Genomic DNA, 19819 nt, shown 5'->3' with positions numbered 1-19819 from the left:
TGCCGGCTGCTATGCTTGATGCCCTGTCTCGACGCAATTGTGCTTTGGTGGTTCTTCACGCGGGGCAATGCAATTGGCCTCGCAATGCCTCTGTCACTTGAATAGAGCAGCATGCCTCGGCCGGCGGCAATCACATCAAGGACTCGGCGCGATTCGACAAACAGTCCAAGTCTTGCCGAGAACTTCACGCAGAAGCTTCGCTACCTCCGACCCATCGTCACGCGTACCCAACCTTGACCCGCGCGGATCCGGTCACCCGAGATATAGCCCAACTTTCCTGCACACAGTCGTCGACGTTCGCGACTCAAACAGCACAACTACCTACACGAATATCGCGCTGCAACCTTCAGAAAGCCCGCCTTCTGGATCCAGACCAGCTTTTTTTCAACCTCGGAGAGCTCGAGGTCTACCCACGCAACGAGAACCCGACTTCAACACCAACATCGACTCGGACGGCGACATCTGGCTTCCCGATAAGTCCAATGTTGAACTCGGCGAAATACCGGAGAACGAGGATGACTTTTCAGCATGGCTCAGCTTTCTTATCGCCGCAAAGGAAAAGCGTGGGAGAGATGGTGTGCTTGCTGTTTGGGAAGCGGTGGAGCGGCGCAGGTCATGGAGGGACGTGACGAGCGAAGAAGCAAAATCGTTTTGGAGCATCATCCTGGAAACTGTCCTCCACGATGAGGACAAGCTCAAGGGCGTTGCGCTATATGCGGAGTGTCTTCTTCATGACAACTCTGCCCAGTGGCCGTCGTTATACCTCACGACAGTCTCACATTGCCTCCGAAAGGGCCAGTATCGGCGAGCACTGCAGTGGCATATGCGCTTGATGCCGAACTTCGACCCTGGACAGGAAGCCTTCGGTACCTTGTTACGACAATTCGCAGTCACCACCGAACCCGACATGCAACAGACATTGCAAGCCCTTTATCTTACAGCTATACACCGCGGATTCTACAATGAGATCATTCCCCTCCTCTACAAGAGCGGCCTCTCCCAACAATGCGCTGGGTGGCGTCAAGCGTTCATACGCCACGACGATCTGCCTCCGCCTAATGCCGAGTCACAGCCGTACCTGAGGTTCCTCGCTCGCTACTATCCGACCACTACCCTCGAACTGGAGGAACAGGTTGTCATTGGCTTGAACTCCAAGGCGTACTGGGACGCCCAGGACGACTCATTATGGGAGGCCATCAATGACACACACGGCGATGAGAGTGGGCCTCCAGGAAGACAGCACAGCGATAAGCTTGGTGCGCGCTGGTTTGCAAGCTCCTGGGTGCCTCTCGACTTTGCAATCCATGCCGTCCACGCCCTCGGAGTGCACCACATCGGCCCTCTATCCCTCCAGTCGATCGCCTTGCGCGAACCGACGGCCAAAGGGGTCATGACCCGGATCGAGCAGCTGCGGACAGTCAACATCGGCATTGGGCATTCAGCCTATGCATGGGTGCTCAAACGTTTTGCTGAGAACAATGATGACGAGCTGCTCGCGGAATTGCTGCACACGGATATACACCCAGACGTCTTTGATGACCCCGCGATGCTTGCCAGCATCCGTGACAAGGCCTTTGATGAAGGAGACTGGAAAACACACCGGCTGTTGCTGGCGGTCCAGCCGGCAATGGTGGAAGACTCGGTCGACTCCACGTCGAATATCTTGCTGCATCACTTCGTCGACGAGGGGAGGTTCAAGCAAGCCTTGGCTTTGCTGGATGAGATGCGAACGATGGATATCGAGGTCCACGCATCGACGATACAGCATATCTGCGCGAGTCTTCTCGACCCCTTACCATGGAACCCAAAGACTACCGCACACAACCAGCAGGCGTTCTCCACAGCCATTGCCTTTCTTACACGCCTGACGTTGCTGCAGAAGCCTCTGCATTCGCGGTACTGGCAGAAGATCCTCTTTGGACTCGGCAAATTTGGCCGCTTTGGCGTGTTGGAGGAGATCAGCCTTGGCATACTGGACACGTATCAGCACCTTTGCATCTCCAATGCTGGACTGCTTCCGGTCCACCCGCTGGACGCACCGCCGTTAGGCGTGGAGAGCTCAGCTAGAAATGTTCTTGTCCCGACCGACTTGCCCATATCGCACGAGCAGCACCCGATGCGCCGAATCTTTGACAACCCTGCTCTACACGCCGCCATTGTCCGTTGGGGATTCAAGGCAGGCGGCTCGCAATGTCTTGATCCTGCGAAGGATGTCTCCTTGGAATCAGAGGCTACAAGCGGCGGGTTCTCCCTCGCCCGGGGTGTGCGATTACTCGCGGTCCTGAATGATCGAGGCATCCCATTCCGAACGTCCGTTGTTCAGGAGGAGGTCGTCAAGTGCTTGGCTCGGACGTACCTGGCCCGAGTCAGCAGCGCGCCGAGGATGAATGCGGACTTGCCTCCGTTGAAGAGCACTCTGGAGATGTTCAACAAGGCGGCTGGACGCAGACTGTTGCCTGATGTGGCAGATTTACAAGACCTCATGAGCGAGGCACGGGTGAAGCAAAGGAGAGGGCTATGACTGCCAAGCCGCGAGTGCAATCTCTCTTGTGAAAACACCATGTAATAGAATAACATTCATACACCAAGGGATGAATGATGATTTTGATTATCCTTGCAGGTCGATGATGGGTCCCATAATCGCTAGACATTTCTTCTAAAATAAGAAAATTCATACATTTAGTTTACACCAACTTCTTCGTCTCTTCATTGAGGTGCCTCTGACCCCCTTTTGGAGTTTACTCGTCGTCCCCGCCGCGTTTCTTGGGCTTGATGACCAAGAGGATGATCATGCCTGCTATAATGAGCAGGAGAAGCAAGATAATCTTGCGCTTGGTCGTCTTCTTCTGATACGTGTCGGCGATGACGAGCTCCTTCTCGGCCCCCTTGACGTCGGTGGTCATACGCTCCACGTTGTAGTCTATCCTGTCCAGCATGGTGCCCTGGTCGATGACCATATTCTGCAGGTCGCGGAAGATGTCGGCGAGCTCGATGATACCCTGCGCAATGTCCTCGATCTCTTTCTCGCGCTGGATAATGGCCGCGTCGTTGGACTGCAGGAGCTTCTGCTGCGTGGCTTGGAGCGTCGACTGCGAAAAGGACCTGTCGGCGTCCGACTCGACCATGGACGGGTCTAGGTACGAGTTGGAGGGTTGAGGTGTTGATCCTCTTTCGCCTGGCACGCCAACGCCGCCTGCGCCAAGACCGCTCATTCCGCGCAGTTCTGAATAACACTTTTAGCATGTCTTCCTTCTCCCCCCCCTTCGATATCTCTAAGTCCGCGGGTACTTACTTTTCAAGTATGCGCTCTGCTTCTTTCTGAACAGCGCGCTAGAATCCTGCACCCGTGAAGCTAGGGAGATCTGGATGTTTTTCGCCATGGTCTCCTCGGCACTGGTAATTGTCCCGGAATGTTTCGAGTCCCTCACCATCTGCTCGACCCGCTGGATGCAGCCATGGCAGTCGTGAAATCCCTTTGTGATCTGCTGCGTGAGCCTCTCAATCTCCCTCTCCTCAGCCTTTTTCGCATCCTCGTCGTTGAACCCTGGTAGAACATGCTTCTGGTGTAGGCGCTCGAGAGCCTGGCTTCGGGTAGCAATGTCGGCAAGCAGGTCGGTGATCTCGTCGGATATGTCGGCCCAGCGCGGGGGCAGGAGGTCCATCTCTATGACGGCGTCGCCATCATCCTCAAAGGCACCGGCCGAGAGGAGACCGCGCGTGTCGTCATTGCCGCTGGCATAGCTGGTGTTCCCGGGAAAGACATCGCCGAAGCCATTCCCACCGGCCGCGCTACCGCTGTACTTTGTCTTTTTCGTCGGATGGTGCGCGTAAGACTGCCGATAGGAAATATAGCTGTATGTCGAAATGCACTGTCAGCATAAGAGAAAGGAGCTTGGTTCTCGTCTAGCTAGGTAAAAGGTGAAGACGATGCGGGTATTCAGTGGGCGAACAAGGGCAGCTCGACGTACAGGTTCGTGCGGTCTCGCCACATAGCGGACGCCAGAGTAGGCCGCGATGGCGCTGCTCAGCCTGGGGTCCTTTGTCGCTCGCTGCGCGGGCCGCTCAGGGTCGCCGTCATGAACGAGAGGTCGCAATTACGGAACAGGACACCATTGGCGTTGGGCGAGGACAAAGTTGCGGCGACGTGGATGGTGTGTGATCGGGGAGTCTTTTAGGAAAAGTACGTCAGATTAGATGGTTTAGTTGTGCCAAGGGCGGAATCGGTTTAGCTGTCTAATATCCGTAAAGATCCCAGGACCGGCTCTCAGCCTCGGGTCGCAGTAATTAATTAGCAGGAGCTGATATGTGGTTGATTTGGGAGGTAGCCAAGTCGAGTCCTCAACAAAAGACAAGCACGGATACGTAGGGAAGCTCTTGGATCACGAGTCAAGGTGATAGGATGAAAAGGTAAAGTATGGTGAAGTACGTCGTGGTGGTGGTGGTGGTGGTTGGTTGATTATGCCGCCCTGTGTAGAAATGCGCCGACAAGCTTGCACTAACACGCTGATGAATTGGACAGGTATCGCATGCCAGGATGGGAGCCTTTGGGAACGGAGACGGATTGCGTCAGGTCCACGGGTCTTGTTCGGTTGTCTGCGGATTGAGCCGCGTGTGGGCCGCGCCAAATGGCTCCGTACCGTCGAGGCAACCTGCCTTTAGGCTGTCGACGCGGCACTGCTCGACGTCAATTGGTGCGTTGTTCTTTATGCACCCGCCGCTTCAGGATGTCTTATGTCAGCTTTTTCCTCTCTGCACCTTACGGAGTAGGTATCCGTCCTGAATTAAGGTGAAGAATGGAAGGGACGGGAAATACGCAAGGTACCTTAGGTGTTGAGGTACAAGTGGGCCAAGGCGTGGGCACGCCGCCTTGCCACCTGGCACCTTCCAGACCGTCCGTCATCCTTTCATTTAGGGGGCCTTTCTTAGGGTGACACCGCCAAGTACAGAGCGACCCCTGGCACCACGGGCCCATCAGGCTGGGAGACGCGGTGCCTTTGACACGCTGAGAGGTGAAGCTACGGTCCTGGAAAGGCGCCCACTGCCCACCCAGTGGTTAAGGTACCTATGGCATTGGCTAGCCACAGACCGGGCAGGCAGCCTGTCAGCTTCGACCCTTCGACGCCCGCGGCCCCCCCTATCGCCCGATATTCCCCCCCGTCTGCCCCATCTCTCTCTCCACGAGCTGCCCACTACAGAAAAGCTCGACCCCCCAATGGCATCCGGTAGCATCTAATCTGGCCAAGACTTGCGAACACTTTCGTGAACATCTTCCAACTCCAAAACATACGGCTCCATTCGACGTAGACCGCTCCCAGACCCAGTCCCCTATTCTCCCAATAAACCATCGTCAACATTCGCCATGGTTAGTTGCCCACAATCCGAGCTCCGTCTTCTATCCCGCCTTCATGCTACCTACCTCTTGTGAGGTAACCCCGCGACTGAGGGGCTACCGACGCTATTTTCGGCGAGCTGAACTGACACGGCTACCTTCAATCTAGGCTGACTCCCTCACCGAAGAGCAAGTTTCCGAGTTCAAGGAAGCCTTCTCCCTCTTTGTAAGTCACTCCATGTCTTCCTACCTCATCGAAACATGACTTAGCTAACCCATCAATACAGGACAAGGACGGCGATGGTCAGTACCTCATCCCCCCTTTCCCTTTCTCTCGACCCCGCGCCCCTACTATTGCGACTCCCGCGACCGCTTCGATACGAGACCAGCATTAGCACATTTTCGAGACTTGATCATGTAGATTTCAGGACACGGGACTAAAGAATTCGGACAGGACAAATCACAACCAAGGAGCTCGGTACCGTCATGCGCTCCCTGGGACAGAACCCCTCCGAGTCGGAGCTCCAGGACATGATCAACGAGGTTGACGCCGACAACAACGGAACGATCGACTTCCCTGGTAGGTCTACACGATAACAGCTGGCAACCGCCCATAAGAGATCGGCTCGCTGACGAATGACCTTGTGCAGAGTTCCTCACCATGATGGCCCGCAAGATGAAGGACACCGACTCCGAGGAGGAGATTCGTGAAGCCTTCAAGGTGAGAAGAGCTGGCGCAACGCGCATCGACACAGTGCTGACCAGAGACAGGTCTTTGACCGCGACAACAACGGCTTCATCTCCGCCGCCGAGCTTCGCCACGTCATGACTTCGATCGGCGAGAAGCTCACCGACGACGAGGTTGATGAGATGATTCGCGAGGCTGACCAGGACGGTGATGGACGTATCGACTGTAAGGAGACGTCCTACATGTCCCCGCTGCTGCTGTTCATGTTGCTAACAAACCTTCCCAGACAACGAGTTCGTCCAACTCATGATGCAGAAGTAAGGCGTCAAGTTGGTTGAGCGGCTGTAGGTCGAACCCATCCACCGGCACGGTGACATTGGCCGCGCAGCATTTGTTTCTTGCGAGGAACGACACGAATAGGTTTCAAAGGGTCAGGCTGGTCAGAAGGTATCCTTTTAGACCGTGGGAGTTGCCATACGAGAATAACCAGCGAAAGGACGAGTTTGATATTCGGACGGTTGAGGGGGGCTCTATGCATTCGTCTCGCTGCCAGCACGCTTGCCTGTTTCATTCCCGTTCTATCACGATGCTTATTTGACGAACACACTCTCCTACACCTACACCGACACAGACACAAGACTTTATTTTGAATGATACGGGAGTTACGCTTAGAAGGGGGTCTCCTCCAGGGCGGCGAATGCAAAAGTCAATCAACCCGGCGCGTTCATCAATTGCCATTGCGAAACTCAACGTTACTTGTGATCTAGTGCAAAATTCGTGTATGTTGTCGCGGCTTCTCGGCGGCGAGTATCACATGTTTGAATATGATGCCAATCATTGTGATGAGCACTCACTTGGTTGGCAAATCGGTCTTTCATACCCGGACTAATGTCACATACTAAGAGGGCAACAAAGAAGGTGTGTAAGCTTGTTCAGAAAACGATAGGAGTCTATATGGATAGATAATCTTGATATCATGACCTATCACGCTACCCATGGCCTGGAATATCCTGAACCAAAGAGCTAGGCCGGCAGAGCAATCTAGCTTGGCAGGGCTGCAGGCACCGCCCCGATCCGCCCCTCTATATATCCCAAGTATGCGTATATTGAAGCAACCTTGGGGCTGCAATTGCTTGTCATCAATATCATCTTGGTTGCTTGGGTTGTCTTGGAAGATCTTGGTGCAGTACACGCGAGGTAGACAACATGTGGCACGATGTATCGCCAGTGGCATCCACCGCTGCTAGGAACTTAACATTCAGAGTCCAAGTTTGAAAGATACTCTTAGAAGTGAGTGTAACCTGATTTGGATGTAGTATGAGCAAGACGTGGTCAACAGCTCATCAGGTCTCAGAAGAATGTGAGGTATCTCTGACTCTTGAGATGAGTCTCGAATCCCAAGCCCAGGCGCACAAAACCCCACGGGCAATGGAATCCAGAGGACATGGGTGCCAGCTACGGTACACGGCACGCTGAAGGACCCCTAAAGCCCCCCTATTGCAGCCTCTGGAGGTCTGTCAGGTACCAAATTGGTTTACGCCTGAAATGTAGGGCCAATTCTACACATCGGCCCCACACCTGTGACGGCGCTGCACGGTGGCACCTCCAAAGGCTCCAATGCCAGGCCACGGATGCATGTCGCTCAACCCGCCGGGCCTGACATCCTTGGCCCCGTCTATCTGGTCTATTCGGCCTTTAGCAAGTCTACCGCAACACGACCCTTAAGGACCTCCTCGACAATCGCGACTCGCACTTTCGAGAGCTCTCGACGAGCTTGCAACCCCCTCCGAGCAATCTTCTCCCCAGGCCCCAGCTACTTGTCCAAGGCCCTCCGCGGGCCCATCCCCCCGGTCGCCCAACATGAGTTCTTGTGCGATAAAGCCCCTCTGTACCTGTCTCGGTGGCCTGGAGCTGACCTAGGTGACACTCCAGTGAAGCAGTTCATCCGCAACGTTCGTGCTGCCAAGACCATCGCCGACGAACGAGCCGTAATCCAGAAAGAGAGTGCCTCTATCCGAGCAAGCTTCAGAGAAGAGAGCGGCGACCACAGCGTGAGGTGCGCAATGGATTGTGATTCCAAGAGGAATACCATTGCGGATCGGGGCTGACGTTTAATAACCAGGCGGAACAATGTTGCCAAGCTTCTATACCTCTTCACCCTCGGTGAGAGAACACATTTTGGTCAGATCGAATGTCTGAAGCTGCTTGCTTCTCCACGGTTCGCCGACAAGCGGCTGGGCCACCTCGCTACTAGTTTGCTGCTCGACGAAAACCAAGAGGTCTTGACGCTTGTGACAAACTCGCTTCAGAAGTAGGCACCGACAACACACTTTGGCCATTGTATCCAGAGCTGACATTGAATAGTGACCTTGCACACTCGAACCAGTATGTCGTCGGTCTGGCCCTTTGCACCCTGGGTAACATCGCCTCCATTGAGATGTCGCGAGATCTATTCCAGCAAGTCGAGGCCTGCGTCAACACATCGAACCCGTATATTCGAAGGAAGGCGGCCCTTTGTGCCATGCGGATATGTCGCAAGGTCCCAGACTTGAAAGAGCACTTCGTGGACAAGGTCAGCAACCTACTGGCTGACCGAAACCACGGCGTCCAGCTGTGCGGCCTGACCCTGGCGACGAGCTTCTGCGAAGCCGACGAGGAGGAAGACGCGGACGGTGACGAGGACATTGTCGAGAAGTTCAAGGTCTTTGTACCAAACTTGGTCAAGACGCTCAAGGCGCTTGCAACCTCTGGGTATGCTCCCGAGCATGACGTCACAGGTATCAGCGATCCGTTTGTGCAAGTTAAGATCCTCCGCTTCCTCAGGGCCTTGGCTACAGGCGACGCACACGTCAGTGAGCAGATCAACGATATTCTGGCACAGGTTGCGACGAATACGGACTCCTCCAAGAACGTCGGAAACTCCATCTTGTACGAGGCTGTCCTCACGATCCTCGATATTGAGGCGGATTCTGGTCTTCGTGTACTCGGTGTCAACATTCTGGGCAAGTTCCTCTCTAACCGCGACAACAACATCCGTTACGTTGCGCTCAACACCCTCATCAAGGTGGTTGCAATCGAGCCAAACGCTGTCCAGAGACACCGCAACACTATCTTGGAGTGCTTGAGAGACCCGGACATCAGTATCAGGAGGCGAGCGCTCGAACTCAGTTTTACGCTCATCAACGAGAGCAATGTGCGGGTCCTCATCCGGGAGTTGCTTGCGTTCTTGGAGGTCGCCGACAATGAGTTCAAGCCTACCATGACTAGTCAAATAGGCATTGCTGCCGACAAGTTTGCACCGAACAAGCGTTGGCACGTCGACACCATGTTGCGAGTGTTGACGCTCGCCGGCAATTATGTCAAGGAGCCCATCATGTCATCCTTTATCCGACTGGTGGCCACTACCCCTGAACTGCAGACCTATGCCGTTCAGAAACTCTACATCAATTTGAAGAAGGATATTACGCAGGAGAGTCTGACACAATCCGGAGCGTGGTGCATCGGCGAATACGGTGATGCTCTGTTGAAGGGTGGGCAATATGAAGAGGAGGAACTGGTGCGGGAGGTTAAGCAACATGAACTCATTGACCTGTTCACGACCATTCTTAACAGCAACCACGCAACTCAGGTTTCCACCGAGTACATCGTTACGGCTCTCGTTAAATTGACGACAAGACTAACAGATCCTGCACAACTCGATCGCATCCGCCGTTTGCTTGAAGTCCATCAGACAAGTCTGGATGTCGAGGTGCAGCAAAGAGCTGTTGAGTACACCAATTTGTTCTCGTACGACCAGATCCGCTCTGGTGTTCTTGAGAAGATGCCGCCGCCTCAAATTAAGGAAGAATCCCGCGTGCTGGGCGCGGCGACCACCACAAAGAAGGCAAAGGCTGCCAACCGGAAATCGAGGGTCGTCAAGCCGACCGAACAGGACCTCCTATTCGACCTTATGGACACACCTTCAACAACAACGCCTGCGGCCGGCGGTGCTTCTAACACTGACCTCCTCGCCGATATTCTAGGCGGAACCTCATCGCCCCCCACTTCGACTTCGCCTGGCCCGCAGCAATCCCAGGCCGCCTCTATCATGGACCTCTTCTCCCAAGGCCCTGCTCAACCAATGGGCTCCCCCGTACCAGTCATGGGTGGCTCGAATATGGAGCTGATGTCTTCCATGTCCGCCGCGGCAACTCCTCCGCCCCAGGCGCAGGCCGCTTCGCAGGCACCGGCAGGCCTTCCTGTCTACGACAACAACGGTCTCAATGTCAGCTTCCAGATCCAACGCAACGCCGAGGGTCTGGTTCAGGTCATCGGTCGCTTCAGAAACTCCGGGTCTGGCTCTCTTTCGAATGTGGGATTACAAGCAGCCGTTCCCAAGACGCAGAAGCTGCAACTCATGGCCATTTCAAGCACGGATGTCGGTCCTGGTGCCGAAGCCACCCAGAGAATGATTGTGTCTGGAGCCAAGGGAGTATGTTTCTTCCCCTTCTTTGCTCTAGCTCTTTTTTCCCTTCACATTGCTAACTTGCTCGCAGCCGCTGCGATTACGTCTGAGGATCGGTTACGGGCATTCATCTGCTGGGGAGGTGATGGACCAGGTGAACTGGACCGAGCCGTCCTGATTTGACACAATTGTCTTTTCGGGTGGTGGCGTGGACTTGAGCATGGCTTGGACTTGTATACTTACTATGACAAGGCAAGCGTATTGAAAAAAATAGAACAATCTGCGAGGATGAAAAGGTTGGGCGCAAACGAAAAGTACACCGTCGTTGAAACCACATGGCTCTTATAAGTCTGAATCTGTGATACCATATGTAATTCTGGCTTCGAAGCGACAATTCTTATCTATGCATCTTTTGTGTTGTAGTCCATGGCCCAGTGCGGGAGCGATGACATGTAGATACTTGACCGAGCTCTCCGACCTCGGTGCGGGCATCCCATCCATACATCCCACCTACCTCTTTGATAGCGGAGCCAAACATCAACATCAACACCAAACCAATGTATCGACCGCGTACAGGCTCTCTCGCCCTCAAATCCAGTCATTGTCTCGTCCGCTCTCCTCGATTTCACCCTGTATTACTACAAGCTCGATTCTCACACGATATGGCAAAGGAGTCGGGTGAAACGTCAACGTCGCATGCCGAGCGCACGGCGGCTCAACCTAGAGATTCTGTAAGGAAGCCCCAAACCAAGCTCTTAATAACGTAGCCAATCGAATTCTTGAATTTTAATTAATGGGAAAGGGCAGGCATTACATAACGTCACATTAATCAGAGTCAACGCCGTAAACGAAAACATTCGTCTCTTTCGGCTCGGTGTTAAAGAGGGGTCGAGGATCGAGGTACGTCCGGTTGCGCCATCCATATTACCCGCCGCCCTTCAAGGCTGAGGGTTCACCTACACGACGACTTACGCGGCGCGAAACTTTTCATCCCTGGTCAAGGAACCTCGAGTGTGCCTCGCATGGCCCAAATCATTTGATCAGACGCACGTACTTACTCGTTGTTTTGACCAAAAGTTCCTCCCGGGCCAATGGCTCGACACCTACGTCCCAGGCGTGCCCAAAGCAGGCGGCTTCACGCTCACCAGCCCGCCATCCAAAGCCATCCTGCCTAGTTCGGCGTACCTGGAGCTCGCGGTGAAAAAGTCGCCGATGAATCCGGCTGCCGCTTGGCTCTGGGACCAACCCGTCAACGAGGTCGATGACAAGGGTAAGGACGACGGCGCGGTCACCCAAAGAGAGAAGAAACCCGAGATCCAGGTCCGCGTCGGCGGGTCCTTTGTCTGGCCGCCTCCCGAAGGAGACGTTGATCTCGCCTCCCTACGCAGAATCGTCTTCATTGCTGGCGGCGTCGGTGTGAATCCGCTCATGAGCATTGTTAGTCACCTGGCTGAAGCAGGGAGCTGTCCATATGACGTCCAGTTCATGTACTCGACAAAGGCCCCATCGGAAGGCCTCGATTCCGAAAAGATCCTCTTCATGGAGCGGCTGGCGAGCATTTTCGGCCGGGAAAAGGTCCGTGGTCAAATGAGATTGTTCCTCACCGGCGTTGGTCCCTTATCTTCCGAGTCCGATGGGTCAATTCTGCATTGTAACGAGATAGACGTCCCGTTTAAGAGACGTCGTATGGGTTTGGAGGATGTGGCGGAGGCCTTGGGGCCCGAAGAGGAACGCGGTGACGCGTTGGTGTATGTGTGCGAGATACCGTCCATGACGGATGAGTTGGTCGAGAGCCTCACGTCGAAGAGCGGGTTGAGTCTCAGACCTGAGCGGGTTCTGTGTGAGAGGTGGTGGTGATGTAGAGCCCTCGGCGTTTTGTATACGCCGTACGAGATACGCCGTTTCTCTGGACTTGGACAATTAGATATGGCTCTGAGGAGTATTCTTTAGATTCTGCTTGTAGCCAAAGTCAGAGTTTCTAGCACGAATGTCTTGGACGAGTAAGAAAGCATCAGTGCAAAGAGACTGATCTTAAAGAATATCAGAACAACTAGTAAACAGATGAGAAAGTGAGAAACAAGATTATCTGCAGTTTCTGCTTAAACATGCTCATTTCCATTTAAGGCGTCACTCAGTGCCGTATTTATCAACATGAGTCAGGGATGTGCCAGAGTCTCTCTGCTTTTACCAACCTTGCCGAGATCTATCAGAATCAAAAGCAGCAACATTATACCCCTAAGGGAGATGTAATTTCATATAGCCCCGTTCACATACTTCCGTGTCGTCGTCGACGTATTGAGCAAGGAGTACTTCAGGACAGATAAGTAAACATGTAAGACGGCATCATGTAGCTTCTGGACTTTGCAAAAGCAAGCAGAAGACGAGTAAAGGACCTCGCTCAAGTACTACGAAGTCTAAGGTTGCGTTCGCCAACGACAGTGACGATGGCAGCCGTCGACCATATTCGCTGACACCGGCCGGTCGTGAGACTGACCACACGAAGACCATCAATAACGCCATTGGTCAATTAGAATATCCTACCATTATAGCGCTCCTCCTATTCTCAGGTAGCTCCTTCCTTTCTCGAAAGTGCTGATGATTATCCATGTCCGTTTCCCTGTCTTCGTTCACTAAAGCTTCACATTTTCGTATACTGGAACTACCTGTGCAAGTTTCTTATTTCTTATGGCCAGTAACTCCCGGGACTTCTCAGCAAAACTTTGGCTTCTTCTCTACATGGTCTGCGAGTTGACCAGTGTGCAAGTCCCCCTTTCTTTCCACAAATGCGTCCCTGACCCTATAGCTGGAACATTCCTACAGAAAATCCGAACACATCCTCTTGACCTAAGAGTCTCACTGACCCTCGTTCGTGTCTCGAGCCTTCCATATGTTGAGATTCAATCTTCCATGTCTGCGACGCAAAGGCGATGGACTCCGCTTGAGCCATTCTCCTTCAGAGAGGCTCATGTTGTCAAAGTTATCAACAGCTGACGTTATGCCGGGGTCGGAACCGACGGCCCTATGATCCCGTCTGGAATTCCCCGAGAAACCCAGACTGCTAATGGATGAACCTCTCAGCCTCATCGACTTCGCATGCGCTGCGGCGATGTACTGTTGCCTCCCAACCCGATTGAGGACCTCCAAGCCGCCCGTAGAAGGAGGCGTCATGTCATAGTCAGATGAAGATGCTGGAAGTCCTCGGGGGGGAGAAGGGAGAGGACGGCGCGGGTCCATCTCAGGGAGTTCCTGAGAGAGCGAGGGCAGCATCACCCGTCTGGCAACCCCAAGCTCAAACTCGTCACCACCACTCCACTCGTCAATGTACGGTAAGAGCGACGGGGTGACTGACGGTGCCCTTGTCGATTCTAACGACTGCCTGCGGATCGGAGGTTCAAAATCAGGAAGCATTGGTAGAGGTCGAAGGGTGTCTGACACCTTCCGAATCTCTCGTGCTAGCTTGCTGGGCTGAGGCATTCTGGTCAGGTTCAAGGCCGGAGGAGCGAGCTTGGGTGGTGTTTCAAGGTAGAAATCTCTCTCAGCGGCTGAGTTCTGCCTCCCTCTCATCTTGTTCCGACTCGTGTTGTTGTCCTCAAAGACAAGCCCGTCAAGAGATTCGAGACCGAATGGTCTCAGTTGGGTGCGAGTGTAACCTTCAGTCTCATTGTGATTTGGCGTCTTGGGTCTGTTCGGCAGCTGTCCACTCTGTGCATTGAAGGCCATCAGTTCCTCATAATGCGCCTCTGATACGAGGTTCAGCGCCTTCAAGTTTTCCCAAGTGCGGTAGAAGAAGCGAAATGTGGCGAATGGAGAGTCAACAGGATCGACGAGAACCCAGTCGTAGAATGTGAGATATTGGGGTGACTCCACGAGGCCTCCTGTGGGTGATCTATGCCACGGGTAGAATTAGTCAAGGTGTTTGGGTGGAGGGTGCGAAATGTTCTTACGTGATACCATACTGGTCTTGACTGCGAAAGTCGTCAAGCTGAGGCGCTCTCCTCCTTCGTCCGTAGGATCGGAAAATCTGAAGATCGATAAGGCCGCCATCCATCGCAGCGGAAGTTTCAGAGCGCGGCGCGAAGTGGAAGAAACGTTTTTCAACGCCCTCACGCTTATAAGTGACGCCACACTCTCGATAGTGCCACTTGGTATCGGGCTCGTACAAGGCATGACTGACGATCTGGCTCTGGGTGGCTTGCGACTTGATACCCCAAGAAACTACCTGACGGCCGTTCATGGTCATTCTGAAATACAAGAATTTTCTATCAGTGGGAGGTTTGTTGATTGAGTATCTCAAGTGGAACTGGGATCCTATGTGATCAATGTCAGTCGCCGCCAACCCATGCAATGTGTAAAGGAAGCAAGCGAGGGTAGTGACGAACCTGGCGACGAGGGAATGTAGACGGATGTTGTAGGTCTACACTTCTCTGGCGTTGAGGTGAAGCTGGAAGCTGTGGTCGACATCGGGCTTGCTGCATGAGGACCCCGAAGTCGGACAGAGGAGGACTCTGGGTGTGGGAGCTCGGGCAACCCCTCCATGTTGGGACCGGGCACGATCGAGACGTCGATGCCCCTGAAGCTGGGCATTGTGTCTGTATTGCTGACGATTGGTGATTGCTGGGCGAGGGAGTCAGACGTGGTCTGCCATGCAAACCGTGAAGGTTGCAGAAAGAGACTTGAAAGTGAAGGAAGGGAACGAAGGTAGGTAAGGTAGGTAGGTAGTGACGTGGTTTGAGTGTGATTCGTCGACTGAATCCTGTCATTCTCCAGGGCAGGTGCGGCTTCCAGTGAATTTTGGACTGCACCTTCCCTCTGTGTACTATTACCTTGCTCCTGCCGCTTGCTCCTGCCACCGTTACTCGCGATTTTCGCCAGCAAGTCCAAGCTTACGCTGTCAATTGTTTCCTCTCCTTTCACCCACACAATCTCCTTAGATGGCGAAAGAGAAGCATGCCGCTTTGAGTTCAGCATGAGAACACCATCACCACAATCATCCATATACTGGGTAGTGCCTCATCGCTATTCAATCTTCTGGTGGAGATTGCGCCTCGTCTCAGTTGAAACTGACACATCCCTGGATCTCCAAATTGTACGCAAGCATTCCATTCCCATGCACTGAAAAGAAAACTGGTGTTGATCATTTGGTGCCTGCAGCAGCTACCTATCCGGTTCGCGCCATGTACATGTTGTTTCGCCCCTCTCGGGCCTGGCTTCAACTTTATCTCGCTCAACCCGACCCCGTTACAGCCTTCGTGTCATCCTCCTTGCCGAGTAGTCCCAGGTTGCGTATTTGCCCCGCGCTCGGTGCGTTGTCTCGTGCACTGGCCGACTCGGCCTTTCGGTAGGCAGCCTGGAGCGCCCTCGTTCTCGCAGCCTATATGGGTTCGTGCCACTGGTTAGTGATCGGTCCTCTGTTTGGTGGAATTGCCGGGGCTGAGAAGTCGGGGCTGAGAAGTTAATGGACTGAGGGGCATGACAGACCTCCTTCTTGTGGTGCAAGCACTCGTAGTAATCCTCCAGAGCCAAACCGCACTTCTTCTTCTCCGAGTGGTCCTCGCCGCTGGTGTTGACGACGTAGCAGCCGAGGAGCTCCTGCCAGTAGGGGAAGCACCGCGATGGGCCTAGCCGGCGTCATAGGATCAGTACGGGATCAATGGCAACGGGAATGGAAGATTACCTCCGTGAAGTCCGTATCCAGAGGCCATTGTGGATATACAAGCGCCGATTGGTGGGTTGGTGAAGCTTCGAGTCGTCGGGTAACTGTCGTGGAGACACAATCGCGAAGTCGAAAGTCCGGATGGTGGTTGTGCCAATGGAAGAGTCCGCGGCTGTCTGGTAAATTTCGTCCTATCAGAAGGTACCTGATTCCAATGGCATATCCGCCGAGACCGTGAGTTCTCGGGGCTAGCGCGCGTCTATGCCTCCCTGGATCGACCCGCTTTGCCAATCGGAGCACCTGGCACTGCGGCAATCACTCCACTCAGCACCTTATCTTATGACGACGCTACCTACCAAAGGTAAGTGCATGCACCCCAAGTCCCCCAACTGAACACGCTTCGGGGAGTTGGACCTTGATGCCCGTGCCCACTTGCACTTGCGCTTGCACCTGTCAACTTGTTCAAGATCCCGATATACCGACATCGGTTCGCGATAGCTCCTCTGACCACATCAGTCCAGCGCTTCGTGGTCAGCCTGCAGTGGAAGTTTTCGACGACACGCTAGATTGGATATGCCTCAAGTTCCCGCAGAATGAGCCTCGTTCTATCCCCGCCGAAGCTCGTGCTTTTGGCTGTCCACTTGGCCATCCATGCCGATATTGAAAGTCTGGCCTTTCTCGCCTCCCGACATGCCACCGTCCTACGCAAGGATCTCGTTCTGCGCGTCCTCTTGACCTATCTGCCCGAGACAGTCAGGTCTAGCGATTACCTTGCCTTTTTGGAGGAACTTTCGACTGGCGAATTCATCGACCGCGAAGCTGAGAACATCGACTACTCCATCGTCGAGAATCTGTCGGACGAGGATGCTGCGAAAAAGGTTCGCAAACTCCACTTGCTGCCTTTAGCTAGAAAGGATATTACTGTCGAAACCGACGATGATCCATTGGCTTTATTCCTCCTCCACCGAGCCCACCGTGTCGACGAAGAAGCCGGTCTGCTAAGCCAGCTTCCCGAATTACTCGGGCCTTTTATACAATATGCTCCAGGTATCCGGGTCTGGATGGTCTCAACTTTGTTGCCGCTGCTAAGGAGGAACTACGAATACTACCCGACCGAAAGTGTGCCGTACACGTTGGCCGAGTTCCAGAGTCTCCCTGATGGCGCCGCCATCGATGCTCTTTTGTCCCAGACGGGCGTGCAGTCGGAGGATTACGGGTTGATCGGGAGAGATCTCAGAGGCATGCTTGTGCCTTGGCTGCATGACGACGCCCGGTGGAAGCGTGTAGAGGAGTCTGAATCAACAGACGAGGGCGTTTATAGTGCGGGGTGGGAGCGTTTCCTTGAATGGCTTCTCTCCAAGAGCTCGAGCTCCTGGAGAGTGGCTGTTGCTGCCGTTGAGCAATGGGGAGGTGCTGTAGACGTGGATCTGGGAGAGTATGATGTTGTATGGCTCAGCGAGCAGCAGCAGCAGCATCTCGATCGCCGCTATGCACGAGCAATCATGGCGTGCGCTTACCTGGTACCGGAGGCCAGTATAGAAGCTCTCGAAGGAGCACACCAAATGTTGAGGAAGGTCATGGACCTACTGGGCCAGGATGACACGATGTCACTGCGCGAGGGCGCAGACACGTTATCTGCTGTTGCTCATTTGGAAGGCGATGGGATCTTGAACCACAAGAACACTGCCTTCATGCGGGACGATCTGCTCAAGGACTCGAACCCTCTCACCAAGCCCTCGAGAAAGTCAACACACCTTCTCCACGCCCTGATTCTCAGCGCTTTCATTCTGACGCAATCCGGACTACCCTGCACTATCAAGAGGGCCGGAGACCTGGCGTTCATCCAAGATGAACGAGACCAGAAGGCCGAGGTAGTCCAGCTGATACACACACTGGCCGAGAAAGCTCCTAACAACGACGAAACGTACTGGGTAAAGGCACGAAATGAAGTCCTTTGGCTCTGGAACTGGAGCATTGCTCCTACGCCAGAGGGCAAGGTGATCGGAATATTTGCCAAAGTCAAGCCAGAAGTCATCGAGACCGAGATCTTGAGGGCACTCCTGTCTAGTGCACGTATGTGTACCATAAAATGACCCATCACTATGCTTTGCTAACCATGATTAGGATATTCGCTGGCAAGGTCCCTGTACGAGGACGATGCCGACAAGCCGCTGTCACCGCAAACAGTGCAGGAGACCATCGTAGCTGCTGCGCTTAACGCGTACGACAATGCGTCAAACCCGAGCCGCGCGAGGGGTGGCCTCAAAAAATGCGACGAGATGTACGTAGAAAAACCTGTATCATGGCGGTGTTCCTACTAACAATCTCTCAGTATCAATGCCTTCCCTCAAACGATTCACAAGTCTCTCCCTGAGCGGCGGCGCATCGATTCCCTGCTGAAAGCAACGCATGCCCTCAGCGAATACCGACTGGTCCTGAGACAAGGCGAGCCATTCAGCCCCATCGTGTTGCGCGTTCACTCAGATCCCGTCTCCATCATTGGCAAGGTTCTGGAGCAGAACCCAAAGAGCTACACTCGCATCCAGGACCTCTTGGACGTGGGGACCAACATGGTTCGCGCCGGACTCGTGGACCGCAACAACAAGAAGGTCGCCGCAGCTCAACCCGTAGAAGATGGGCAGCAAGTCGATGCTGCGCGGCAACGCATCACAGCCATGTGTATCGAAGCAGCCTTGAAAGAGGACGACTTTGAGACGGCGTATTCGTACATCGTCAACCGGCTCAGCGGCGGGGCGGACGCATCGATGAGCTCCACGGTAAAGGTCGACGACAACTGGTCCTGGAGGGCTGCCCTGCAGGCGGGACAGTACATCAGGAGTGCCCGAACAGTACGCCCGACACACCTGGGCAACGCCAGTGGGAACCCCGACATCCGGCACCTAGAACAGCGCATCGACTGCCTCGCGACGGCCTTGCGGATCGCTCCTCCCTCGCAGCTACAGGAGATCCTCAAAACGTTCCGTCGCTGCGAGGAGCAGCTCGACTCGGCTCTCAAAGAGGACGCCGCGCGTGAAGAGGACATTGACGAGCACTCTGGTATGCCCGGCGGCTTCGACGCAGCCCCTGCGGCGGCAAGATCGCACCGGTCATCAGGCGAACGGCAGACCCGCCCTTCCGCCGCGGTTGCGAGCAAGGCAGGGGACGACGCGCCCATGTCGCTGTTCGACCTCTCGCGGGCAACGGCCCGAGCGGCGACTCGCAACTTCACGGCACTCTCGACGCTACAGCAGTCTGCCGGCGGTGGCACTGCCGCTGCCACCGCCCCGGCTCAGCCGGCTGCGTCAGGGTCGGCGCCTGACAGCGAATGGGACGGGCATGATGACCACCCCAGGGCGAGGAAACGCGATCAGCTCCGCGATGCGGCAATGGGCACGTTGACGTCGGGCGTCGGCTGGCTTATTGGTGCGCCTGCGCCTGCGCCGAACCAGTCACAGGCACAAAGAGACGACTGAGGCCGAGTAGGTTTTAGATCATGTACTTGCAGTAGTAGTCACGACTGAATGATGAATGATTCCCAAACTCTCATATAATTGATGCAACGCGATGGACTCCAGAGTTCTGCTCAATGACTTTGTCTGTTCATGTGTTTATAATGTGTAACAAGCTATCTTAATGCCTGTCTAGTTCGCACTGTCAGTCGTCGCTCAGACTCAAGGTGTATAGCAGTTCTTCTACCCAGTGGTA

The 19819-nt window shown here is 54.3% G+C and overlaps 8 protein-coding genes across 8 annotated transcripts; 5 read left to right on the top strand and 3 right to left on the bottom strand.

The window, feature by feature from the left end:
* Nucleotides 1-111: 111 nt before the first annotated feature.
* BDP81DRAFT_457567 (pentatricopeptide repeat domain-containing protein) lies at nucleotides 112-2521 on the top strand (the record flags this gene model as incomplete). The annotated part of the gene is made up of 2 exons (XM_060593296.1): nucleotides 112-216; nucleotides 509-2521. The coding sequence occupies 2 exons, from the start codon at nucleotides 112-114 to the stop codon at nucleotides 2519-2521; spliced, it is 2118 nt and encodes a 705-aa protein (XP_060450897.1).
* A 217-nt stretch (nucleotides 2522-2738) lies between these two features.
* Nucleotides 2739-3991, bottom strand: BDP81DRAFT_445575 (SNARE domain-containing protein; the record flags this gene model as incomplete). Its single annotated transcript, XM_060591972.1, has 3 exons — nucleotides 2739-3223; nucleotides 3293-3852; nucleotides 3969-3991. The coding sequence occupies 3 exons, from the start codon at nucleotides 3989-3991 to the stop codon at nucleotides 2739-2741; spliced, it is 1068 nt and encodes a 355-aa protein (XP_060450896.1).
* Nucleotides 3992-5359: 1368 nt separating this feature from the next.
* Nucleotides 5360-6338, top strand: BDP81DRAFT_445574 (calmodulin; the record flags this gene model as incomplete). The annotated part of the gene is made up of 7 exons (XM_060591971.1): nucleotides 5360-5362; nucleotides 5499-5555; nucleotides 5617-5632; nucleotides 5784-5909; nucleotides 5980-6050; nucleotides 6101-6242; nucleotides 6304-6338. The coding sequence occupies 7 exons, from the start codon at nucleotides 5360-5362 to the stop codon at nucleotides 6336-6338; spliced, it is 450 nt and encodes a 149-aa protein (XP_060450895.1).
* Nucleotides 6339-7680: 1342 nt separating this feature from the next.
* Nucleotides 7681-10867, top strand: BDP81DRAFT_416675 (adaptin N terminal region-domain-containing protein). The gene is made up of 5 exons (XM_060589551.1): nucleotides 7681-7887; nucleotides 7950-8073; nucleotides 8140-8328; nucleotides 8382-10488; nucleotides 10553-10867. Exons 1-5 carry the CDS (start codon nucleotides 7878-7880, stop codon nucleotides 10637-10639), a joined length of 2517 nt encoding a protein of 838 aa, XP_060450894.1. The 5' UTR covers nucleotides 7681-7877; the 3' UTR covers nucleotides 10640-10867.
* Nucleotides 10868-11010: 143 nt separating this feature from the next.
* BDP81DRAFT_416673 (NADH-cytochrome b-5 reductase) lies at nucleotides 11011-12571 on the top strand. The gene is made up of 3 exons (XM_060589550.1): nucleotides 11011-11192; nucleotides 11269-11361; nucleotides 11539-12571. Exons 1-3 carry the CDS (start codon nucleotides 11019-11021, stop codon nucleotides 12316-12318), a joined length of 1047 nt encoding a protein of 348 aa, XP_060450893.1. The 5' UTR covers nucleotides 11011-11018; the 3' UTR covers nucleotides 12319-12571.
* A 743-nt stretch (nucleotides 12572-13314) lies between these two features.
* On the bottom strand, nucleotides 13315-14695 carry BDP81DRAFT_308239 (uncharacterized protein; the record flags this gene model as incomplete). Its single annotated transcript, XM_060583436.1, has 3 exons — nucleotides 13315-13448; nucleotides 13533-14347; nucleotides 14406-14695. 3 exons carry the CDS (start codon nucleotides 14693-14695, stop codon nucleotides 13315-13317), a joined length of 1239 nt encoding a protein of 412 aa, XP_060450892.1.
* An 879-nt stretch (nucleotides 14696-15574) lies between these two features.
* On the bottom strand, nucleotides 15575-16278 carry BDP81DRAFT_416672 (NADH:ubiquinone oxidoreductase 11.5kD subunit). Its single transcript, XM_060589549.1, has 3 exons — nucleotides 16136-16278; nucleotides 15940-16079; nucleotides 15575-15832 (listed from the first exon to the last, which is right to left on the bottom strand). Exons 1-3 carry the CDS (start codon nucleotides 16161-16163, stop codon nucleotides 15686-15688), a joined length of 315 nt encoding a protein of 104 aa, XP_060450891.1. The 5' UTR covers nucleotides 16164-16278; the 3' UTR covers nucleotides 15575-15685.
* A 204-nt stretch (nucleotides 16279-16482) lies between these two features.
* On the top strand, nucleotides 16483-19655 carry BDP81DRAFT_416671 (secretory pathway protein Sec39). The gene is made up of 3 exons (XM_060589548.1): nucleotides 16483-18187; nucleotides 18239-18395; nucleotides 18447-19655. Exons 1-3 carry the CDS (start codon nucleotides 16708-16710, stop codon nucleotides 19585-19587), a joined length of 2778 nt encoding a protein of 925 aa, XP_060450890.1. The 5' UTR covers nucleotides 16483-16707; the 3' UTR covers nucleotides 19588-19655.
* Nucleotides 19656-19819: the final 164 nt, after the last annotated feature.

The sequence above is a fragment of the Colletotrichum phormii genome, assembly GCF_030913505.1.
Source record: "Colletotrichum phormii strain CBS 102054 chromosome Unknown BDP81scaffold_2, whole genome shotgun sequence".
Taxonomy (NCBI): Eukaryota; Fungi; Ascomycota; class Sordariomycetes; order Glomerellales; family Glomerellaceae; genus Colletotrichum; species Colletotrichum phormii.
The sequence above is the reverse complement of the archived record's forward strand: the minus strand, read 5'-3'. Positions and strand labels throughout refer to the sequence as shown.

What these genes read in the sequence shown, in the direction of transcription:
- BDP81DRAFT_416675 (XM_060589551.1), top strand. An exon ending in GTGACAAACTCGCTTCAGAA is followed by an intron (nt 8,329 to 8,381) that starts GTAGGCACCGAC and finishes GACATTGAATAG; the next exon opens with TGACCTTGCACACTCGAACC. An exon ending in TTGTGTCTGGAGCCAAGGGA is followed by an intron (nt 10,489 to 10,552) that starts GTATGTTTCTTC and finishes ACTTGCTCGCAG; the next exon opens with CCGCTGCGATTACGTCTGAG.
- BDP81DRAFT_416673 (XM_060589550.1), top strand. Translation starts at nt 11,019, where the DNA reads ATGTATCGACCGCGTACAGGCTCTCTCGCCCTCAAATCCAGTCATTGT. An exon ending in CGGCTCAACCTAGAGATTCT is followed by an intron (nt 11,193 to 11,268) that starts GTAAGGAAGCCC and finishes GGGAAAGGGCAG; the next exon opens with GCATTACATAACGTCACATT. An exon ending in AAGAGGGGTCGAGGATCGAG is followed by an intron (nt 11,362 to 11,538) that starts GTACGTCCGGTT and finishes TTTGACCAAAAG; the next exon opens with TTCCTCCCGGGCCAATGGCT.
- BDP81DRAFT_416672 (XM_060589549.1), bottom strand. Translation starts at nt 16,163, where the DNA reads ATGGCCTCTGGATACGGACTTCACGGAG. An exon ending in TGGATACGGACTTCACGGAG is followed by an intron (nt 16,080 to 16,135) that starts GTAATCTTCCAT and finishes GACGCCGGCTAG; the next exon opens with GCCCATCGCGGTGCTTCCCC. An exon ending in GCTTGCACCACAAGAAGGAG is followed by an intron (nt 15,833 to 15,939) that starts GTCTGTCATGCC and finishes GAACCCATATAG; the next exon opens with GCTGCGAGAACGAGGGCGCT.
- BDP81DRAFT_416671 (XM_060589548.1), top strand. Translation starts at nt 16,708, where the DNA reads ATGAGCCTCGTTCTATCCCCGCCGAAGCTCGTGCTTTTGGCTGTCCAC. An exon ending in GGCACTCCTGTCTAGTGCAC is followed by an intron (nt 18,188 to 18,238) that starts GTATGTGTACCA and finishes AACCATGATTAG; the next exon opens with GATATTCGCTGGCAAGGTCC. An exon ending in CTCAAAAAATGCGACGAGAT is followed by an intron (nt 18,396 to 18,446) that starts GTACGTAGAAAA and finishes ACAATCTCTCAG; the next exon opens with TATCAATGCCTTCCCTCAAA.